A 19449-nucleotide genomic window follows, 5' to 3' on the forward strand; every position below is an offset into this window, starting at 1 on the left:
GGCCATCGTCACGTGAGGGGGATGGAAATTCGAACGTGAGCGTTTGTAAGTATATAGATTAGTGAAGAAGAGGAAGTAAATGAAAAATCAAATGTGATTAAGATTCAGGGGCATCTAAGAAAACTGCTCGAGTAAACTCTGTTTATTTTGGGGGGGAACTTGTTCAGGCCCCAAATGAAAGAATGATTACTTTCTACTGGTATTTCTGAGTTTGATACCAGTAGAGTTTATACTGACTCCAGGAAGTAGCCTTCTTCAGGAGCTTCTGGGTCGTCCGGACTCAGACAGTGAACTCACCTTTTGGCCTGCTTAACCTGTTCGCATGTGTATTACTTGGGATTTCTCCAACTTTTAGTGTCCATTAGTATCAAAAACATATTTCCTCCGATAATTGTAATGAAACGTACAGGAGCCGGTTGAATTTGGTTAATCTAAAAAAAAAAACCTTGAGTAGCATCAAACTTATAATCACATTAAGTTCAGTGAAACCAATCATAATTTCAAAAGTTTGATGTAGCTGCTTAATAATGTGGGGATGATCATGAAGCATATTCTATTAATTCCACTCCATACTGATCTTATTATTGTACCCTCAACTCTTGAACAACCAATTCTTGACAACCAGAAAACACTGAAACTTCCCAGCTCCAAGTGACGGGTGCTGATTTCCTGGAGACTGCAGAACTCTCTCACACAACCAGTTTCATTTCCCCATTCATACAGAATTATCTGCCAGGTATATGTGTGTCTTTATCCTGCATACAACGACAGTAAAGATTACAAAGCAATGATAAATATATGATATTAACATTATGTACAAGCAAGTAAGTGAAATATAAAATAAATAGTAGATACATATACAGATCATAGTTAAGGAAAAATAGGGACGGAAGAGTCCAAGAAGTGCTAAGTAAATTTCACATTCATATATTTCACATCATGGAAACATTGTCATCAGACCCTCAGCCATCTTTATAACACAAGTGTTTGAATACAGGCTGCATAACATCTTAAAGGTCCAATGTGAAGAATTTATTATATTGTTTCCATTAGTGCGTAAACACCGAAATTAAAGAAATTCTGCATGGTCATGACCTTTAACTATGTCCCTTATATGTTTCTACAGTATAGCCCAAAGGAAACAAACCAAACACTGGCTCTTTTTACGTTACCCGAAGCCATTGCAGATTCCTACTTGACTCTGGAAGGGGAAGGTGGGGCAGGGGGTATTCGTCTGGTTTCAACTTCTGGACTAAATCCTAGAGACTCAACCTTCAAAGACTATAAGTGTTTTTGTTCTTAATGTGCAAGATCTCAAACAAAGTTGTGTCAGTCAGACGACTGCAAACTATTGAAACTAGATCCTGGGTTCTAGGAAATTACATTGTAAGCAATAGGAGCCACCGTCAACTTCAGGAAAATAGAATCTACCAAAAAAATTGCAAATACTTAATCAAATGCGAGCTGTCTAAATTAATGATAGGCTACGCAACTGAGCAAAATGAATTCGACAGCAGCAGCAGAGGGGTGAGGGCAACAGGATGAGGCTTGTTGCTGCACATGTGGCAGTCTCCATTGAAAAAGAAGAAAGGGTCTGTGACACCCTCCGGCTGAGGATGATGACAGATCAGCACACATAGTGCTGAAGTTGCACTAAATTTCCATTCCATGATGTCACAGTACTCACATGTAATGTTTTTCAAAACTCAGAAACACCCTTTATTGTGCGGGGGTGCATAGAAAATCCCATGAATTACTTTGGACTCATTTCCTTCAAACCCAAACAAACTCTATAGAAATATTTCTCCCCTAATCCAACCTTAAAACTTGAAGATAATACTGATTAACGTGATAATGAATCAACAGAGTATTTACGTTTTTGCTCCAAGTACTTATCATGGTATTCATATTTTGTAATGAATACAGAATACAACACCTAATTGACACTTGTCTTAGTTATCTAATCTCATTTTATCCCTTTTTTATAGTATTTTTTTTTTGACCTCATCTCATCTCATTTTAACTTATCTTATCCAGAAATAGGAACAATCAGTCTACTGATCGAAGTCAGTATATGACCGGATGGAGACAGAGTGGCTTGTTTTCAACATGAGGAGTCTGGAACATTTGTTCATACAGACATGTGTTATGTCTGCACTCTGCCCTACACTGCACCCTGGAGCACAGTTCCCAGTTTACCCAACATGAGTGCAGAAACACAGTGCGCCCCCCTGACTCTGCAGCGAGGTGTGGAGGCAGACGCCAGTCAGATGGGCCGGAGTTATGATGATGACTGGGAGGCGCCTGCCCTCTCATTTACCCCCCGTTTCCTCCACACCTCTTTGTTTACACCTACAGGCCGATCGAGCCCCGGCAGACGGAGGAGCAGCTCCGCAGACCCCCCTCTTCTCCCTGCGGATCAACTAACATGAGTGTGTTGCTGCTCGGCCTCGTTGTGCTCTGCGGAGCCTCTGACACGGTGGTTCCAGTCCAGATGGGGCCGCAGTCTCTCGGCTTCAGTTCGTCGGTGCGCTCGGTGTGCAAACCCATCCCCAGCACCCTGTCTCTGTGCCACGGGATCGGCTACAGGCACATGCGGGTCCCCAACCTGCTGGGCCACGACTCGCTGCGGGAGGCCCAGCAGCAGTCGGCGGCCTGGCTGCCGCTCGTCTCCAAGCTGTGCCACCGGGACACCAAGAAGTTCCTGTGCTCGCTGTTCGCCCCGGTGTGTCTGCCGGAGCTCGCCGGGCCCGTCAGCCCCTGCAGGGCCCTGTGCGAGGCCGTGCGCGACGGCTGCGTGCCCGTGATGAGCGCGTTCGGGTTCCCGTGGCCCGAGATGTTCAACTGCAGCCGGTTCCCGCGCGCGACCGAGCTGTGTATCCCGGCAACCGGAGATCGCGAGGGGCGGACCGAGGAGGAGGTGAAGCACGAGCAGACGCTGAAAGGTCAGTGATGGTCGGTGGTGGTTTCTACCGACCAGAGTAGATCGTCAGGGATTACTGTCTATAATCGATTAATCGTTTCTACAGACTAAAAGTAGGTTGGCAACCAGAGATCATCTCTAATCAACTGATTATTGACTATAATCGATTAATCATTTGGTCTATAAACTGTTCAGATGTTAAATACATGAGTGTGAAAAGTTCTCATCACAGTTACTTCAAATCAAACACGATGTCTTATATAGCAAAAAATTACACAAAAGAAGCTGAAAGTATTTTGCACTCTCATAAAAAAACGTTTGAAATGTTTAATCAGTCATTCTAAAGAGTTGCCGAATCAACTCAACTAATCAATTAGTCAACTAATCATTGCAGCTCTAATTACATGTTTCACTCATGACACTTTCTGAGCTGCTTTCTGTGCTGCTTCATGGCCAACCCTAACCCTAACCCAACAACGCCTTTCCATCAACAACACTGTCAACATCAAGCTATGTTTTAACAGTGATAATGCAGTGGTGCTGACTTAACATAACTCTTCAGATACTTTAATGTACTTGAGTATTTAGATTGTAGGCCACTTTGTTTCTGAGATTAAGATTATACTTAAAGACATATAAGATTATAAAAAGATGCATTGTGAAGGATTAAACCAGGCTGATTGGCTTGTGGCGCCTCACAAATTTGCAGTGTTGTTTTGTTGGGACTCCTGTTTCTACGAGCTTCAAACTTTGATTAATTATACAACATTTCCTAACAAAAATGTGAGCTAGACTTGGGAGGGGGGAAATGTGTACTTTTCCACTCTCCAAGAGCACCACACAATTATATCATTACCCCTGAAGGCACTGCATATTTTTGCACAATGCACAAATTACAGTATATTAGCCATCACATCATTAACTGGTATTACCTCATCCGAAACATGTCAGAGCTTATTTCTGCTGCTAAGAAGCCAGAAACACCAGTAAGATCAAGATAAAGCTTTATAATATGGAGCATTTCTCCCTTACAGAGCACTGACAGGTTTTATAGTATGACATGTCTGGCTCAACAGACTGCATGCCCTAGTCACAATTCTTCTACCTTCATCATCTGCGTAAATCAATCAGGTTTTAGTTGAAAAGGCAGAGATATGGGGTCAAAATTTCTATTCTGGAGATCACAGTTTTATTCTAAATTATTTCTACTAGTTTTGCGTGAATTTAGCCTGGAGTTTCTGCTCCATCTGTTCCCTCCCACCTTTGAGATTTTCTTTTACATCCCTACTGCAGACGCTCGCATCACTCATCTAATCTCTCTTATCACTTCCCCAGGGAGTGTTATCTGTGAGGCCTGTAGTCTGGCTGCTGAAGGAGAGGCAGACATCCAGGAGAACTTCTGCCACAGTCCATATGGTGAGAACAAACAAATGTGGATTACGAAATAAATCCCGTAGCATAAACTTCTCACGAAACAGATGATCTAATCACAGAGTTTGTTTTACAATGTGTCTGAAATCACACCTGTTCGATTGAACCCTCTCTGTCTCTGTCGCAGCATTTAAGATGCGTCTGGGCAGTGTGTCGACGGTGGGGGGGGACCGTCAGCTGGTGCCGACGGCCCGCAGCCGCATCCTGAGGTGGGCAGGGGGAGGAGCGGAGAGGGCAGAAGGGATCGGAGGCGCCATGGCTCACAATGCTTTGTGGTTGCAAGAAGGAGGCACCTGTACGTGTCCTGGTCTAGACTCTGCAGGCACCAACCAAGACCAGCAGGTGGAAGAGGAGCAAATGGATAAAGGACAAGCTAAAGTAGGGAAGGAGGGGAATGGGCCCCCGAATGGACTGTTCCTTGCCCTGTCTCAGGCTGAGGAGGGAAGGCTGGTGCTGACTCGACTGGTGAGGTGGACCAGAGGGGACAAGGAGTTGAAGAAGTTCATCAGAGCTCTACTCAAGCATCCCTGTCCTGAGGTGTAGGGTCAACGACTGCCGTCCGGCCAGTCCACATTATCTGTGGCCTACCTGACTGAATCCACATTATCTCAACTACACACTGGGGAAAGTGAAAGGTTTCTTTCCTATTTGTTACCAGAAAAACCCAACACCCGATGAAAACACTAGATCCAGAACAAACATAACCTCCTTGGCGGAGACAATAGTCTTTAAAATGAATCACATAAGAACAGGTTTTTAGAAAACATGTAAACAAAACACTGTTGAAAGTTCATAAACATTTGTAAATGTGCATACAGGCTACTTCCTTGATGAATTGTTCCTGATTAACTTAAAAAGCCACATAATCAACTAGAATGGCACTCGGTACGCCGCAAACCACCGCCAAGGCCTATCAGACCAATTCAATTCGAAATTGTGTCTATTTTTTCTTGTATTTTTGTGTAAATTTGTGTATATAGAAGAGACTTAATGGTTTTGAAACAAGTCAAATCTCAACATGTTTTCTATTCATCATACACAAGGTGGAGCAGTGTAATTGTTACTCCTGTAATGATAATTGTTTTTCTTATACTGTACTACCTATACTATCACAAAACTATAATTCTGTTATACGCCAGTGTGTTTATCATTGACTGTTATTGTATAATATTGTTTCACAGCAGCAGAAAGACGAGAGGGCTGAATATACAGACAGGACAGGAAGTGTGTTTTGTACAATAAATCATTTAAATTTGGGTTTGGCGTCTATTTTTGCATTTTATTGTATTTATTTTGACCTAAGACGAATCTGGCACTGCTTTTACTTAAAAAGTTGATACATTTTTCTTAATCGAAATAAGCTTTAATTAAAAAATATGTGTGACATTAGCTACGAGTCCATAAATTATTTTTATCTTTGTGTTCGAGTGTTTTTTCCTGCTCTTTCCGACATGACTCAGCAAAAGAAATTGGACTCCATGCGACTCCACACAGACACACACCTATTGAAGTTTTCTTGATATATCAAGTGTCTGTTTCACGATGCCTCCCTCTGTTTCACTGTGTCGGCTTTATTCAGCTGAGGAACCCCAAATGTGTGTTTTATCCAAAATAATGAAAACTGATGTTTAAGAGCAACACTGACACCGGCTCTAATAGCTGTTATATGTAACTAACTACAGGACATACACTGTCATGCATGATACATAAATTATTTATACGCTCAGGTCTCTTACCTTCTCTTCCACAGACACACACACACACACTTCTCTGTCTTTCTCACCTCAGTGCCACGCTCCTCTTTGCTAACCTCACTGCAGCTGCTCCGCTTCCACAAGCTTGTTAGAAACCAGGTGAGTTTGTCCGTTTTTATGGGAGAGACAGTTCATGTTGATGCAAATATATTGATACAGCATCTGTTGTGTGTGGAGTCTCCAGTTACCTGAGGCAGAGAGAGGCAGCACGGTCACTGCAGGTCTGAAGCCTGGTCGCTTCTATATGCGCAGATCTTGTCATGTAATTTAGAGTGAGAGAACATTCCTCTCAAAATGCTTATCTTATTAATTGTGTGTCATTTCAGGTAAACCTTACACTATGAATAAGACTCTCACTCAAACAATGGTCTTACAATAGCCCAAAGTACTTGTGTTACACAAATTATATTTATTTATCCTGCATTAAGGGAAGATCTTTAAGTGGTTCTAGTTTTTTTTTATCTAACCAAAGTCTCCCAGAAGCAGGTCAAGACTGGTGACTAGTTTTGTTTTATTCATATGACAAAATACTTTTACTTCCAGCAAAATACGTAGAACCATGTTCCGTTTAATTCGACAGCTCCTTTTTCAACAGGAAGACACGGCTAAGCATGTGTATGATCAGTAGAACGACTGATATTTCCAAACAATATTATCTATTTATATAATGTCAAGTTTCTACAGAGAATGAAACTTCAGTTGCTTTTAAATACAACAGTGTATAGCAAAGTTAAAATATAGATACTCTATAAAACACAAGCCTTCAGTGAATTAGTGGTATAACATTTTCCAAAAACAACTCTCTGCCTTCTAACCCTAACCCTAACCCATATTACTGTTTTATGAATCCTCTTCTATGTGTGTGTGTTTTTCTCTGTGTAAGTTAGAATGGTGTCTCCTGCCATCGCTCTGGCCTTCATCCCCCTCCTGCTGACACTGCTCATCAGGTACCGTTACTACTTTGTGCTGTTCTATCGGGCCGTCCTGTACAGGATATGGAAGGACTGTACGACTGGTCTGAGTCGAGAGGAACGGGTCTACCAGTACGTTCTTACTCATGCCATCCCCGGAGACCCTGAAAGCATCCTGGACGCCTTCGACGCCTGGTGCAGCAAGGTGGAGTTCATCAGCAACATTGGGCCTAAGAAAGGTGGATGATACACTCGAATATTTGTTTATTAAAACGTGCTTTAGAGGTCTACATTTTGCTGATGTGGGTGTTTTTTTTGGGGTTCCAGGGAAGGTCCTGGACCGGCTGCTGATGAACCAGAGTCCTTTGACTGTGCTGGAGCTGGGGGCCCACTGCGGGTACAGCACGGTGCGGATCGCCCGAGCTCTGCCCCTGGGCGCCAGGCTCTACAGCATCGAGATGGACCAGAGGAATGCCGCTATCGCAGAGAAAATCGTCCGGCTGGCAGGATTTGATGACGACACAGTGAGGCAGCAGATATATTTGACCTATTTACAGCACCTCACTGTTTATTAATGCACTCTGTGTACTGTAGGCCTTTTCACAGAAGCCTAATAAGACCTATACACGCCATCACCTGTCCTTTTTTTGTGTAGTTTCATATTTAATATGGAATGTACTACATCATTGACACCTTCATGCTGTGCTCTCAAGGTGGAGCTCATTGTGAATCCATCAGATGAAGTCATCCCTCGGCTGCGGTCTGACTACGGTTTGGAGCGTCTGGATTTCGTCTTCATGGACCATTGGAAGAAATCCTACTGTCCTGATCTGCAGGTCACGATCAAAAATCATTTGAAAGGACATACAATCCCTTGCCTTTGAATATCTTCCAGTGTTACAAAATCTAAAACTCTCCATACATCTGAATTTAACTGACTTAACATTTTTAAAAAATGGCCTTCCTCTCTGCCTGGTTCTCTTTTTCTTAAACGAGAGCTGGTTGGAAGGAAACCAGCCAAAAAGTTGTGTATATACATATTGATTATTATAATACAGAAGATGAAGAGTAAAGTTTAGCGACATAGTCAACCCCCACATTTACATGATACTGCCTCCGTGTGTGTTACAGATGCTGGAGGGCTCTGGTCTGCTGGGGAAAGGGTCTATGATCGTGGCGGACAACGTGCTGTTTCCCGGGGCGCCAAAGTTCCTCAGACACATTCGTAAGAGCGGCCTTTATGAGTGGAAGATCCACCGGGCCATGCTGGAGTACAGCAAGGGCATCAGGGATGGCATGGCTGAGCTGGTCTACCAGGGAATCAAGTAAACGATGCAGACTGGCAAATCACACTATTACACAGATACATATTTTGGAGAGGGAAGGGATGAAATGATGATGGTGAACCTGATGTTAAAACTGTCTTTGATGAAGAATGTGATTGTAAAGATAACTGTACATTTTTTTGCAAAAGAAAAGTCGCATTCACCTGAAAACTGGAGAATCAACTTTTATAGATCTCAACTCCACTCAGACAGCGCCCTCCCCTGGGCAACAAATGTAAAAACAAAAGAGATGATCTTTGTCACTTGATAATACTGCCTGTCAGCTTTCCATTAAAGACTAATGTCAGAAGAAAAAGCTTATTTCTATCTAAACATATAGTACCTGCCAAATTTAGGGGAAAAAACAACAACTATCACAGCAAAGATATATACATTTGTATATTTCCGTTATGTAAAAGTTTAAAATGTAAGTGTTCAAGTCAGGGGCGGCTCCTGGTACAGGCGACATAGGCGGTTGCCTAGGGCCCAAAATGCCAAGAGGGCGGCACAAATCTCCTGTGAGGGGGGGGGTCGTCGGCTACAGGCTTGCGACGGTCAGTCACCTGTGAAGACCAGCATCATTTACCCCTGAACCAGCGCGGAGAAATGCGCTCCCTGGGCCACAGGGAGCGCCACCCACGCCACTACGCTCCCTGAATCTTCTCAAATGCAACCGTTCTGTTTGACTCATTGCGGTAAAACCAGCTTTGTAACTTAACTTTCACAATTCGATCTTCGAAACCATTTCACGCAGTCTTTTTAGTTTGTTTTTTAGATTTTTTTTATTTTTATTCGTTTTTCACCCAACAATGTGCAGGCACTTTTCAAAAGCACAACTGAATGCAACACTATGTCTCGTCTTCCTGGGGATAACGTGCATATTTTCAAATGATAGCGGTCGTATAAAGTAGTTCAGTTTGCAGTTATTAAATTGAGCATAATTCCACCTGTCCTTAAAAAGGGAATATGAGCATACGTCCTCTAAAGCCTATATGATTGTTTGATTGACCTATAGATTGAGTTCAAAACGGGTGTTACATGCAAATACACAGGTGACAAGTCTTTAACCTCAGCTTTGTTTTTTGGGATATACACTCTCTCACTCTGTTAGTTTCCTACAATTCAAACTCTTTCCACTTTAAAATAGGGAGATTACACTTCACTTCACTCTAATGGTCTGCAGCATTCATGAGATATCCTTCACCAGAAATCTTTTAATCTGAATCAAAGTGATGGACTGAGAGAGGGATAAAAATGTCACACTATTTGATTTATTTGGGTAAAGTAGAAAAGTGGTGAAAATTTATGTATCCTGGAGGAATTTTCAATTTTAAAGTTTGGCAGGCACACAACCTGCGCAGAAGCCCATTGCGCACATCCTGCAAAAACCAACGGAGCACTTCACTCAGAAGCCCATTGCGCACATTCTGCGCAGAAGCCCATTGCGCACATCCTGCGCTTGCAGTTTTTTTTTTTTAATCATTTGATTTAATTTAAATTTACATAGTGTAAGATATTTTGCAATTTATAGGTGATTGAAATCCTGCCCATTTTACGAGTTCAGTATATCACCGGCATGGAAATGGATAGGAGTGGGGATCAAACCCACATCCTTGTTGTTGAAGAAAATCCTTTCTGCCGACTAGGCCACACAGCCTGCTGATTCGGACAAGGAACTAAGTCCGTCAAGAAGATGCACAAATTAGCGTGTGTGTGTCCGTGTCATTTTATGTTGGTTTTGATACACACTTAAGAGAAAATATTTTCTACTTTACTAAATTTATTTGACCTTACTTAAAAGTTACTTTTATATTTTTGGATTTTAGATACTGGGTGATTTAACATGCTTTAAATAACCTATTGTTAGAGAATAACCCAGTAGTTTACAACCTTGCCTTACAAGATTTACAGCCAGCTCTGTTGAGCTCTACTGAGTGCCAGTCTAGTGAATGAATCTGGAATCTTCTCTCCAAAAAAATGTCCCCCCCCCCACAGGGTTTGTAGTGTGAAGTAAATTTTTTCTGTTCAGCATGAACAGAAAAAAAGAAGAGAGTTTCATTTCACCATTAGCAGCACAACAAACTACTGGAATTTCACTCTCATACCATGAAGGTCACTCTATCTCTTCAGTTACTAATAAAGCTCTGTTCAGTTAGACACACAAAGGGATATAAGAACTGGGGTTAATGAAAAAAGTTTATTCAAAACCAACACAAATTAGTCCTCCCCCCACGTAACACTATGTTTTACTCAACCTGCGTCCCTGAAATTCAAATGTGTCCCTTCTGTATTTCCAAAAACACTTTTAGCATTTCACTGTTATGAAAATTAATTAAACATGGACACCACAGGGAGTGTCCAGGCAGTCCATGCCCAACATACTATATTGCCATCTTTCTGCAGCACGAACCAGTGAAAACGAGAATACATAACACATGAGTATCATTACTTACACAGCCATAGCTTTCTATGGCTATGACCAAACAGCTGCACTCCAGCTGTTGTCCTGAATGAGCTTTGCTGATGAAAGAATACTGCATAGTCACATGCAGTATGCGTTGAGAGCACAGCATCCTGGTTTAAATGTTACTATCAACACATCTCCTTTGGTACTCTGTGTGCAACAAGCATTCTGTGTCATGGTGACAATTAAATTGAATTACACTGCATACAATACAAGCAACACAAAAGTTTTGTACTAAGTCATACAAAACACCATATGGATGATGGGTACACAGTTGTAGCGATGGTGGATACTTGTGTATTCAAAACAAATGAGCTGTTAAAAGACCTACCTCTTACATATGTAACCGTCAATTAGATAAACTACAGGTCTATTAGAATAATGTAAATAAAACATTAATATTAGAAGAAAATGTTCTTCTCAAACAGAGAAACTGTCTCTGTTTACACCTTAATCCTAATATAGCTTAAAACCCCAAAGCAAAGAATTAAATAATTTCAAAATGCATCAGTAAACATTCAATTATCTGAAATAGTTTTTATAAAACATGAACTTGTCAAAGTGTAGGTTTTCTATGTATTGCAAAACAGCTCCGGATTCCTATCACTTGTGTGCAAATTTACTAACTTTCTAGAGGCCAAGTACGAATTACGAAATGGAGAATGGATTTAAAAAAAATAACTTGTGTAACAGTCAAATGACATGTAACAGTGTATTGTATTTTCATATTATGTTTGGAACCGTCATCAATGTGTACCGGGAGGTTTACATTATCCATTTGAAAAAAAGAACTTCTACAAATTTGTGCTTTTCTATGCACAGCCGCTGCATTGTGTGTTTTAGCATTAATAGGTGCATCATTGTCAGCTGTATAGCCAGTTACAGTTTGTATGTGGGTCGCATCAAAAAGCCATTTCAAATAAAGTTGAAAAAAATAATAAAATCAAACTATTCACACAATGTGCTTCTGTGCCAAATAAGTAAACAGCTCCAGAAGGTTTTGAGGTACGACCAGACACTCTGAAGGGACATCAAATGGAGGGATAGTCCAAAGGAAGCGGAGAAACAACACATCAAGGCATAGCATGAGAGATGGATGGAGTTGATGTGCTAATAGTCCAGTTTTTTTATAGCTTACAATTTTGTCTGCCTGTGTGTGCATCTGTATACAGTCCAAAAGTGATTGGGGATGCACGACAGTTTGCGTGTGTATGTTGGGGGGGCGCCAATATGAAATCTCGCCTAGGGCGCCAACATCGCCAGGGCCGGCCTGGTTCAAGTGGAAAAAGTGGCTGTCAATCACAATTACATGTTAAATATAAACTGAGTATAACAGCACCATTTACACTTTACATTTTATCAACATCAAATCCAGATTATTATACTTTATCAGTGCTAGTCCTGATTGAACCTCGCTGGCCATTAACTCAACCTAATCCATCACATACACACACCAACGTTTCACAAATCATGATTTCATCAAAATAAGTTAATTTATTACAAACTGTCAAGGCCTTCATTTCAGTTTCAATAATAAAAGCCTTGGTAAACAATCCTTATAGAGAAACATGAGACAACTGGGCTGGTTATGCATGTGTATTCATAAAAGAAAATGGGTATATTTTGAAAGGTTAAAAAATTAAATAAACATTTTAAAAGCTCTTCTGAAAAGACTGAATGAATGATATAAACACAACGGGTAAGAGAATTGGACTCTGTGGTGAAGTCCTTCATAGGTGAAATATTATTTTGCTGAGTCAGCTGTCGTTTGTACTGTGTCAGCTTTGCAGTGACTCTGAGAGGAGGCACATGACTGAAGATATGATGAGGTCGTAGTTTCGTTGCTAGATTCACTGAACAGCAATGACATGATGCCACTATTTGGCTAAGTGCCAGGCTGGTTACTGATCAGTAGGACCTCAAGTGTTTTACAGCATCAACGATGTGTGAAACGGCTTTGACAGGTTCACAGAAAAGGCTGACTTGTGTTTAAACTTACATCCATGCTTTCGTTCTAAACAACTTTAAATGTGTGAGCAACACTCAGAGCAATGTCCAATGACATCCCGAGGCTCGGAGGCTGGCAGCAGCTCACCATGAAACCCTTGTGCTGGATTTACCCGACCCTCATCTGAAGGATATCATGGTGCAAGAGGCAACAGCCATGGCTTTAAGAGGGGAGCAGAAATCCAGAGCCAGACAGACATCAGTCTGATGGAAAGTAAAACCATCTAATGTCTCATATCATCCATTGGTCTTGGTCTTGGTCTGCTCCCTCCATGTCCACCTGACAGACAGAAGCAGAGCCAGATTACACACTGGTGTTTCTCTGTTTGATGAGCCGAAAGTACGGTTAAAAAGAAAACAACACTTGTATGTCTAAAAGTCATTTCAGTGAATTTAGCGCTTTTAATTTGAAAAGAAGTCCCATAAATGATATATTAAAGCACCTCGTTGATCTCGCCATCATCAGGTGACTCATTGTAATCATTCATCTCATCCATGTCCTGCATGTCTTCTTCATCTTCAGAGTCTTCCTCGCTGTCTTCCTCATCCTCGTCGTCCTCCTCGTCCTCCTCTTCATATCCTGCCTGAGCCCAGTACATGCAGATGACATATGATATAAAAAGATGAAGAGAAAGAACAAAAAAGGGCAAAAGGCAAAACAACAGGCAAATAGAAGGAATGGGTTTCAGGTGTTCAACTGAGAGCTCCAACTTGTTGTAAGGCACACGGAATAATTTAACCAGTATCTGTTTCATACAGCAGCAAAGCGGTTGTCTGAGCTATACTTCAATTCTTCTGTTGAGATGTGGTGATCTTTAATGTGGCCGTTGTTCTATGACATATAACAAATATGCTGTACCTCAAAAATAGGTTTCCCAATCGGCATCAAGTTGTTGTCCTTCTCCGCAATGCTCTGCAACTGACACAATAAAAAGGACAAACACACACACATTAGAACCTGACCGACAACTGTCATATACAGTACCCATTGGTACATAGAGGGTAGGCAACAAAGTAGCTGTACAAAGTTGACAAGGACATGAGGAATTTTACAGACAGTGTCTCAGTTGAAAGGTTTGGACACCATAGAACACATATTTATTCTACAACTTTATAATGACAAGATTTGTAAACATACTTCTCAAATTTACTTCACAACGAAACTTGAGGAGTGCTTCTTGAAAATGTTCACCTGAAGAGTTTATACCGGCTGAATTATCGTCACATGGGAAGTTGTGTTTTCTCCCCTGCCCATTTGTTTGTTTTGTTCAGGCCCTGCCTGATTTATTGTCTGAGCCTGACTTCGCTCACAGTGACAATAGTTTATAATTAAATCGTCCATTTAAATTAATTAATTTGAATTTTAATATATAACTTTCCACTCAAAGTGATATGGTTTTCCGCTCTGACTGAAACTCATTGTCTTTGTTGTTCTAACAGTTTTAACTCTGAGATACAGAACTGGTAGTGAGGGAAAAAAATAGGATTTACGGCTCCTTGATTCTAAGCAGGATACTGTTAAAACACAGTTAACAGTTTCTAAGGTAACATAAGATCATCCTTTATTAGATCCCGCAATGGAAAAATGTGTAATGATACAGCAGCAAGAGTCAAAGGTAGGCACCAGTAACTTGCAATACTTATCTGTCATAGTGTCTCTCTGTGTGTGTTGTGTGTCTCAGCAGAGGTGTGGTCGTTTACCCAGGTCTGGTGCTGCTGTTCCTGCTGGTGCAGCTCGGCCTCATCCACGCAGGGTCGGTCCAGGTTGAACCACAGGGTCTCGGTGATCCGGGGGAAGAGAGAGGGGAACAGCGTGGACATGTCTGCCACACACAGGGACGACAACAACAACACTGTCAATGTGCTCGTAGCGTGTACAGCGGGGATGAGTCGCTTTCTAGCCGAGACACAAGGCATGGAACCTCGGTGGGTGCACGGCAGAAATGAAGCCACACGGTATTTGTGGTAATAATCAGATTAATGCAAAACAACGCTGCTGGAGAGCGACGGTGACTTAATGTGACCCCGACAATTTAAGCTCTTCCTGTCGAGAAACAAAAAAACTATAAAGTATAATGAAAACATAACCGCCAATATTCCTGGTTCAAACGTCACCTAAAATATTATTTTAAGTTAAAGTTAATACCTGACAATCTGTCGCCACAGCTTCTCAGAAATTCAAACTAAATCGACCGGAAGCCCTCTGTGTTCCCCTTTAATAAGTCCTCTGTTACAGTGTCACCTCGCAAAGGTTCCGCTTGTATGGCAGTAGCAACGAAGGGAAACGGGAAAATGTAATTTGACCTTAAAATATGTCAATACAATAATTATTCTGTACATCCTTATTTATTAAGCCACATAAACACAGTAACTTATCACATTTAAGAGATTTTGAGATCCTCAAATAATAATGTTTATTTTGTCCTGTGCTAACTACATAGGCCTTTATGACAGCATTCTTTTTGACATCCCATAATAGGATGAGCTCAGGTTAGCATTAATAATGTCTCTGTCCAGCTCAGGTGTCCCAGTAAGAAGAGTAGTGAGCCAGCATGCACTTCACATGGACCCTGGCACAGAAGCAGCTACATATTAGTAATGGCATTTTATTTGTAGAGGACTCTTTAAGCTCAAGTACAATACAAGTGCTTCCCAATTAATTTGTTTTTAAATAGATGTGGAAGTAGATTTATACTAAAATTCTAAACAAAAATAATTCAGCAATCATTCATTTTTATCATAAATTCCATTTGAGCTTTCGTCAAAATGTCTTCTTTTGAAAGGACCAATAAAAAAACAACTAACAAACAAATAATCAAATCCCATTCTTTTCATCCATTCTATCTAAAAGAATCACGGTGTAGGGAATGTAAGGTCTACAGCTATTACCCCACCTAGGGCCCATTACAAGAGATGGACGAATGATAAAACTACACAACCCCTATATTTTGATTAATCATTGAATTGTACTCTATATATTACCACACACTATACACACCCTCATTTTACAAGAGGTATATACACTCTTGTTAAATGATTCAGTGAAATCATGAGACCAACTTGTAGCAGGAACGTAATTCTCTTAAAACTCATAAATGCCTACTTTCTTTCATTTTTACCATCCCAGGATACACTGACACTTTCTGCGCGACTTAGAGAGAGAGAGAGTGTGTGTGTGTGTTTTCGGGTGCGTGTGTGTATGTGTGTGTGCGTGTGCAAGTGCGCATGCATTTTTGAGTAGACCTTGAGATGAGATAAGACAAACCCTCCTGATTGGAAGATACAATAAAACACAGAATACCACACACACACACACACGCACGTTTGTGAGACAGACTTTGGACTTTGGAAATATTTTTTCATTTAAAGAGGCGACCCCACATTCAGTCATGCTCTGATCACCCAGACTCACACGGATGTGTGTCTTCGGCCTTGATCTTGTTTAGTCTTGGAAAGTGTGTAAAAGGTGCAGACACCAATTTGTCAGATAATCCATTCAGGAAGGAATCATTACACACTTGAACAAGGTAAAGTGACTCTGTTCCTAATAACTTCACTTTCTCAATGGTCTGTGTTACATGTATTTACAACATAGAAGTAGCCACTGTTATTACTCTATAAGTAAATGCATTACTTTTTGAATTACTTGGTTTGTAGTTTAAGTTTACAGATTTCTTTTACAAGATTTACAAGGTTCATGTAGAGGTTCTGTTTACAACATAGGAATATTTTTACGTGTTAAGCAGTTTGTTTTATTTGTATATTTTTGTTTTATGTTATTCTGTTTCTAAACTGGATACAAAAGATTATAGATAGGGTTTTAACTCTCAAACTGATTTCAGCTACATTCATAATTTGGTATGTGTACTGATAGTCTCTTTGTTTTGCCGTCTTTTTAGTAGTTTTATCTTTTTCTCATATCGATCCTTCGTCACATAGAAAGGAAAAAGAAAATAAGCGACCATCTCCCAAGTGAAAACACTAGGTTGTATAAATCTGTATTATTATGCCCAAAAAACAAACATATGAAAGACCATCAGAAATTATATCATGTTATTCTAAGACTTGAAAGGTTAAAGTTCATATAAGTAACATACTAGAAAATGAGAATATGTGTTATGCATTTGTAGAATTGGTGACATACACACAAATTGCTTTTAAATGAGAAAGACACATGTAGTTGTGCATTTACGTTAGAGTTTTTTCCAGTATTACTTCAGGTTGTAGTTTAGCTAGAGAACTAAGGACTGGCCTGTTCAACAGTCCAGGAGGTAGAGCACTTTAACATTTCATGGCATTTGTGAACTCAGATGCCATGCCATGTTATAGCAGCAGGGAGTTGGAGTTACAGAAATAAACAAAACCCTGAAAGCACATGAAAACATGATACGTTTTTACTGATTCTGTTTGGACCAAACATCTGCAATATAGAAAATAAAAAAATGGCAAATTAACGAATTTGTATTGGGGATTAATCTCTGATTCAGTAGATGAGCATAAGGTTACTATGAGGAGACTTTGTTAACATATAACATATCTGAGAAAAGTATGTCCTTCCAAAGCTCAACTATGCCACAGATGGTGCATCCTCCCCAGAAGTTCAAATTACTCTCTCAGGAGAGAATTAGATATGAGAAAACAACAAAATGAGCAAATATAGAGATCAAAGTACTACACATGTGTAATGTTTCTAAAAGAGCTCTGCTGACGAGAATGAAAGGCCCCAAACATTTTGAATCAGCTGTCTGGGTGACAGTTTGGAAATCAAACTTTTGACTGATGCTATAAATTAACCATTATCCCATTATTTTTCCTGATTACCTGATTACTAATGTATGTTGATGCCTCCCTCCCTCCGGCAGAACCATGTGGCTTGTCGTTTCCTTGCTGATGGCCCTCTGCAGTGGTGCTCTGTCTCTGGACAAACTCAACATGTGCATGGATGGCAAACACCACAAAGTAGAGCCGGGCCGCGAGGGAGACCTTTACCAACAGGTGACAAATTGGAATCAAAGAGCAGAGAAAGAATTGGGATGTGATGCTTTGGGCTGACAGCCTCTTTGCTCTTCCTCTCCAGTGCTCTCCCTGGCGTGACAATGCGTGCTGCACGGCCAATATCAGCTCAGCAGCCCACAACGATGACTCCTACCTGTACAACTTCAATTGGGATCACTGCGGTACTATGAGCAAACAGTGCAAGAAACATTTCATCCAGGACACTTGCTTCCACGAGTGCTCGCCACACTTGGGACCCTGGATACAAGAAGTGTGTACCGTGCGCCTTGTGTGTCTGCACGTCGAACACTAGATGGCAGCATAAGAAACGGAGAGGGCCAAAGGGGGCTTGTCAGGATAGCTAAAAAGAATCCATGTATACAGTTTGTTGCCTCAGGGGCAGGATGTATTCAAGTTCATTTGTCATGTAGTTGTATTTTCAGTGAGTAGATACATTTTCAGATTCACATTTTTCACTTTTAACCGACATCATTTTCACAAAGCATGACGTTACATGTTCACATTTTTTATATTTTTAAGGATGATGATGGAGTTGACTTTTGCATCAGACAATAGGCTACGCTTAGAAAAGTATTTTTACTTTTAATACTTTAATCATATTTAAAAACTCACTTCAAGTCAAGTACAAAAGTTAACATGGTACATTTACATTAACTTTTAAAACTTTAACTTGTACTACTTGTGGCATTGCAGCTGTTTTCTGAAAATGTGGATTATACTTCAATTTTGTGTGTGTGTTTGTGTGTGTGTGTATTTATAGGTGAATCAGACCTGGCGTAAGGAACGTGTCTTGGATGTGCCCCTGTGTAAGGAGGACTGCAACGATTGGTGGGAAGACTGCAAGAATGATTTCACTTGCAAGAGTGATTGGCACACGGGATGGGACTGGAGCACAGGCAAGGACAAAACATGTACACACACACACACATACACACACCATCACACACACACACACACACACACACACACACACACACACACACACACACACAAGACTCACTTGTAAACTCGTTGCAAGTTTATTAATACATATATGAAATCATCTCTCTATCTCATACAGGTTTTAACAGATGCCCTAAAAGCAGCAAGTGCAGACCCTGGACTCAAGTTTACCCCGATCCCAAGTCCATGTGTGAACAAATCTGGTCCAAGTCCTACCTTTATACCGACTACACCAAAACGTCAGGCCGCTGCATGCAGCTGTGGTTCACTGGGCCGAACCCCAACAAGAAAGTGGCAGAGTACTACATTAACAACGCACGGCAACACCAGAGCTTCACCTTGTCAATGCTGCTTTTCCTGGCTGTTGCATCTTTCTCTCTAGTGATGCACTGACATGATATCCACATCATGCTGTCATGGGTCCCCATAGCGGTTCCAATAAAACTGTTAGAATAATATCATGTCGCTGTAGCTTTCTTGCCCTGTTCTGTCTAGTTCACAGTTAAACTTTCCCTAATCCGTAATCTGCATCTGCTTTATTTTCTTTGTGATGTTTAGTTCCCTTGTCCTGCTTTTCAATTCCTTATTTTGTGCCCAGCCAACAATTGCCAGAGTCCATGTCGCTCTGATAATTTCCTTCTTGCTTGTACACAACAAGTAAAAGCTGTTGTACTCA

At 40.9% G+C, this 19449-nt stretch overlaps 4 protein-coding genes across 6 annotated transcripts; 3 read left to right on the top strand and 1 right to left on the bottom strand.

Annotated features, from left to right (window-relative positions):
* On the top strand, window positions 1-5662 carry sfrp2l (secreted frizzled-related protein 2 like). 2 transcript variants are annotated; one of them, XM_062385704.1, is made up of 4 exons: window positions 1-45; window positions 2359-2945; window positions 4259-4339; window positions 4482-5662. In XM_062385704.1, the coding sequence occupies exons 2-4, from the start codon at window positions 2429-2431 to the stop codon at window positions 4895-4897; spliced, it is 1014 nt and encodes a 337-aa protein (XP_062241688.1). In that variant the 5' UTR covers window positions 1-45; window positions 2359-2428; the 3' UTR covers window positions 4898-5662. The 2 variants fall into 2 exon arrangements, with proteins under 2 accessions (XP_062241688.1, XP_062241687.1); XM_062385703.1 differs by lacking the exon at window positions 1-45 and having other exon boundaries at window positions 2294-2945.
* A 1334-nt stretch (window positions 5663-6996) lies between these two features.
* Window positions 6997-8615, top strand: tomt (transmembrane O-methyltransferase). Its single transcript, XM_062386802.1, has 4 exons — window positions 6997-7258; window positions 7347-7543; window positions 7733-7855; window positions 8151-8615. The coding sequence occupies exons 1-4, from the start codon at window positions 6997-6999 to the stop codon at window positions 8346-8348; spliced, it is 780 nt and encodes a 259-aa protein (XP_062242786.1). The 3' UTR covers window positions 8349-8615.
* A 1907-nt stretch (window positions 8616-10522) lies between these two features.
* anapc15 (anaphase promoting complex subunit 15) lies at window positions 10523-15045 on the bottom strand. Of its 2 annotated transcripts, XM_062386396.1 has the most exons (5): window positions 14962-15045; window positions 14517-14638; window positions 13675-13734; window positions 13259-13399; window positions 10523-13095 (listed from the first exon to the last, which is right to left on the bottom strand). In XM_062386396.1, the coding sequence occupies exons 2-5, from the start codon at window positions 14634-14636 to the stop codon at window positions 13048-13050; spliced, it is 369 nt and encodes a 122-aa protein (XP_062242380.1). In that variant the 5' UTR covers window positions 14637-14638; window positions 14962-15045; the 3' UTR covers window positions 10523-13047. The 2 variants fall into 2 exon arrangements, with proteins under 2 accessions (XP_062242380.1, XP_062242379.1); XM_062386395.1 differs by lacking the exon at window positions 14962-15045 and having other exon boundaries at window positions 14517-14930.
* Window positions 15046-16190: 1145 nt separating this feature from the next.
* On the top strand, window positions 16191-19449 carry folr (folate receptor). The gene is made up of 5 exons (XM_062386394.1): window positions 16191-16342; window positions 17678-17810; window positions 17893-18081; window positions 18592-18727; window positions 18892-19449. The coding sequence occupies exons 2-5, from the start codon at window positions 17682-17684 to the stop codon at window positions 19164-19166; spliced, it is 729 nt and encodes a 242-aa protein (XP_062242378.1). The 5' UTR covers window positions 16191-16342; window positions 17678-17681; the 3' UTR covers window positions 19167-19449.

Source organism: Platichthys flesus, chromosome 4, assembly GCF_949316205.1.
Source record: "Platichthys flesus chromosome 4, fPlaFle2.1, whole genome shotgun sequence".
Classification (NCBI taxonomy): domain Eukaryota; kingdom Metazoa; phylum Chordata; class Actinopteri; order Pleuronectiformes; family Pleuronectidae; genus Platichthys; species Platichthys flesus.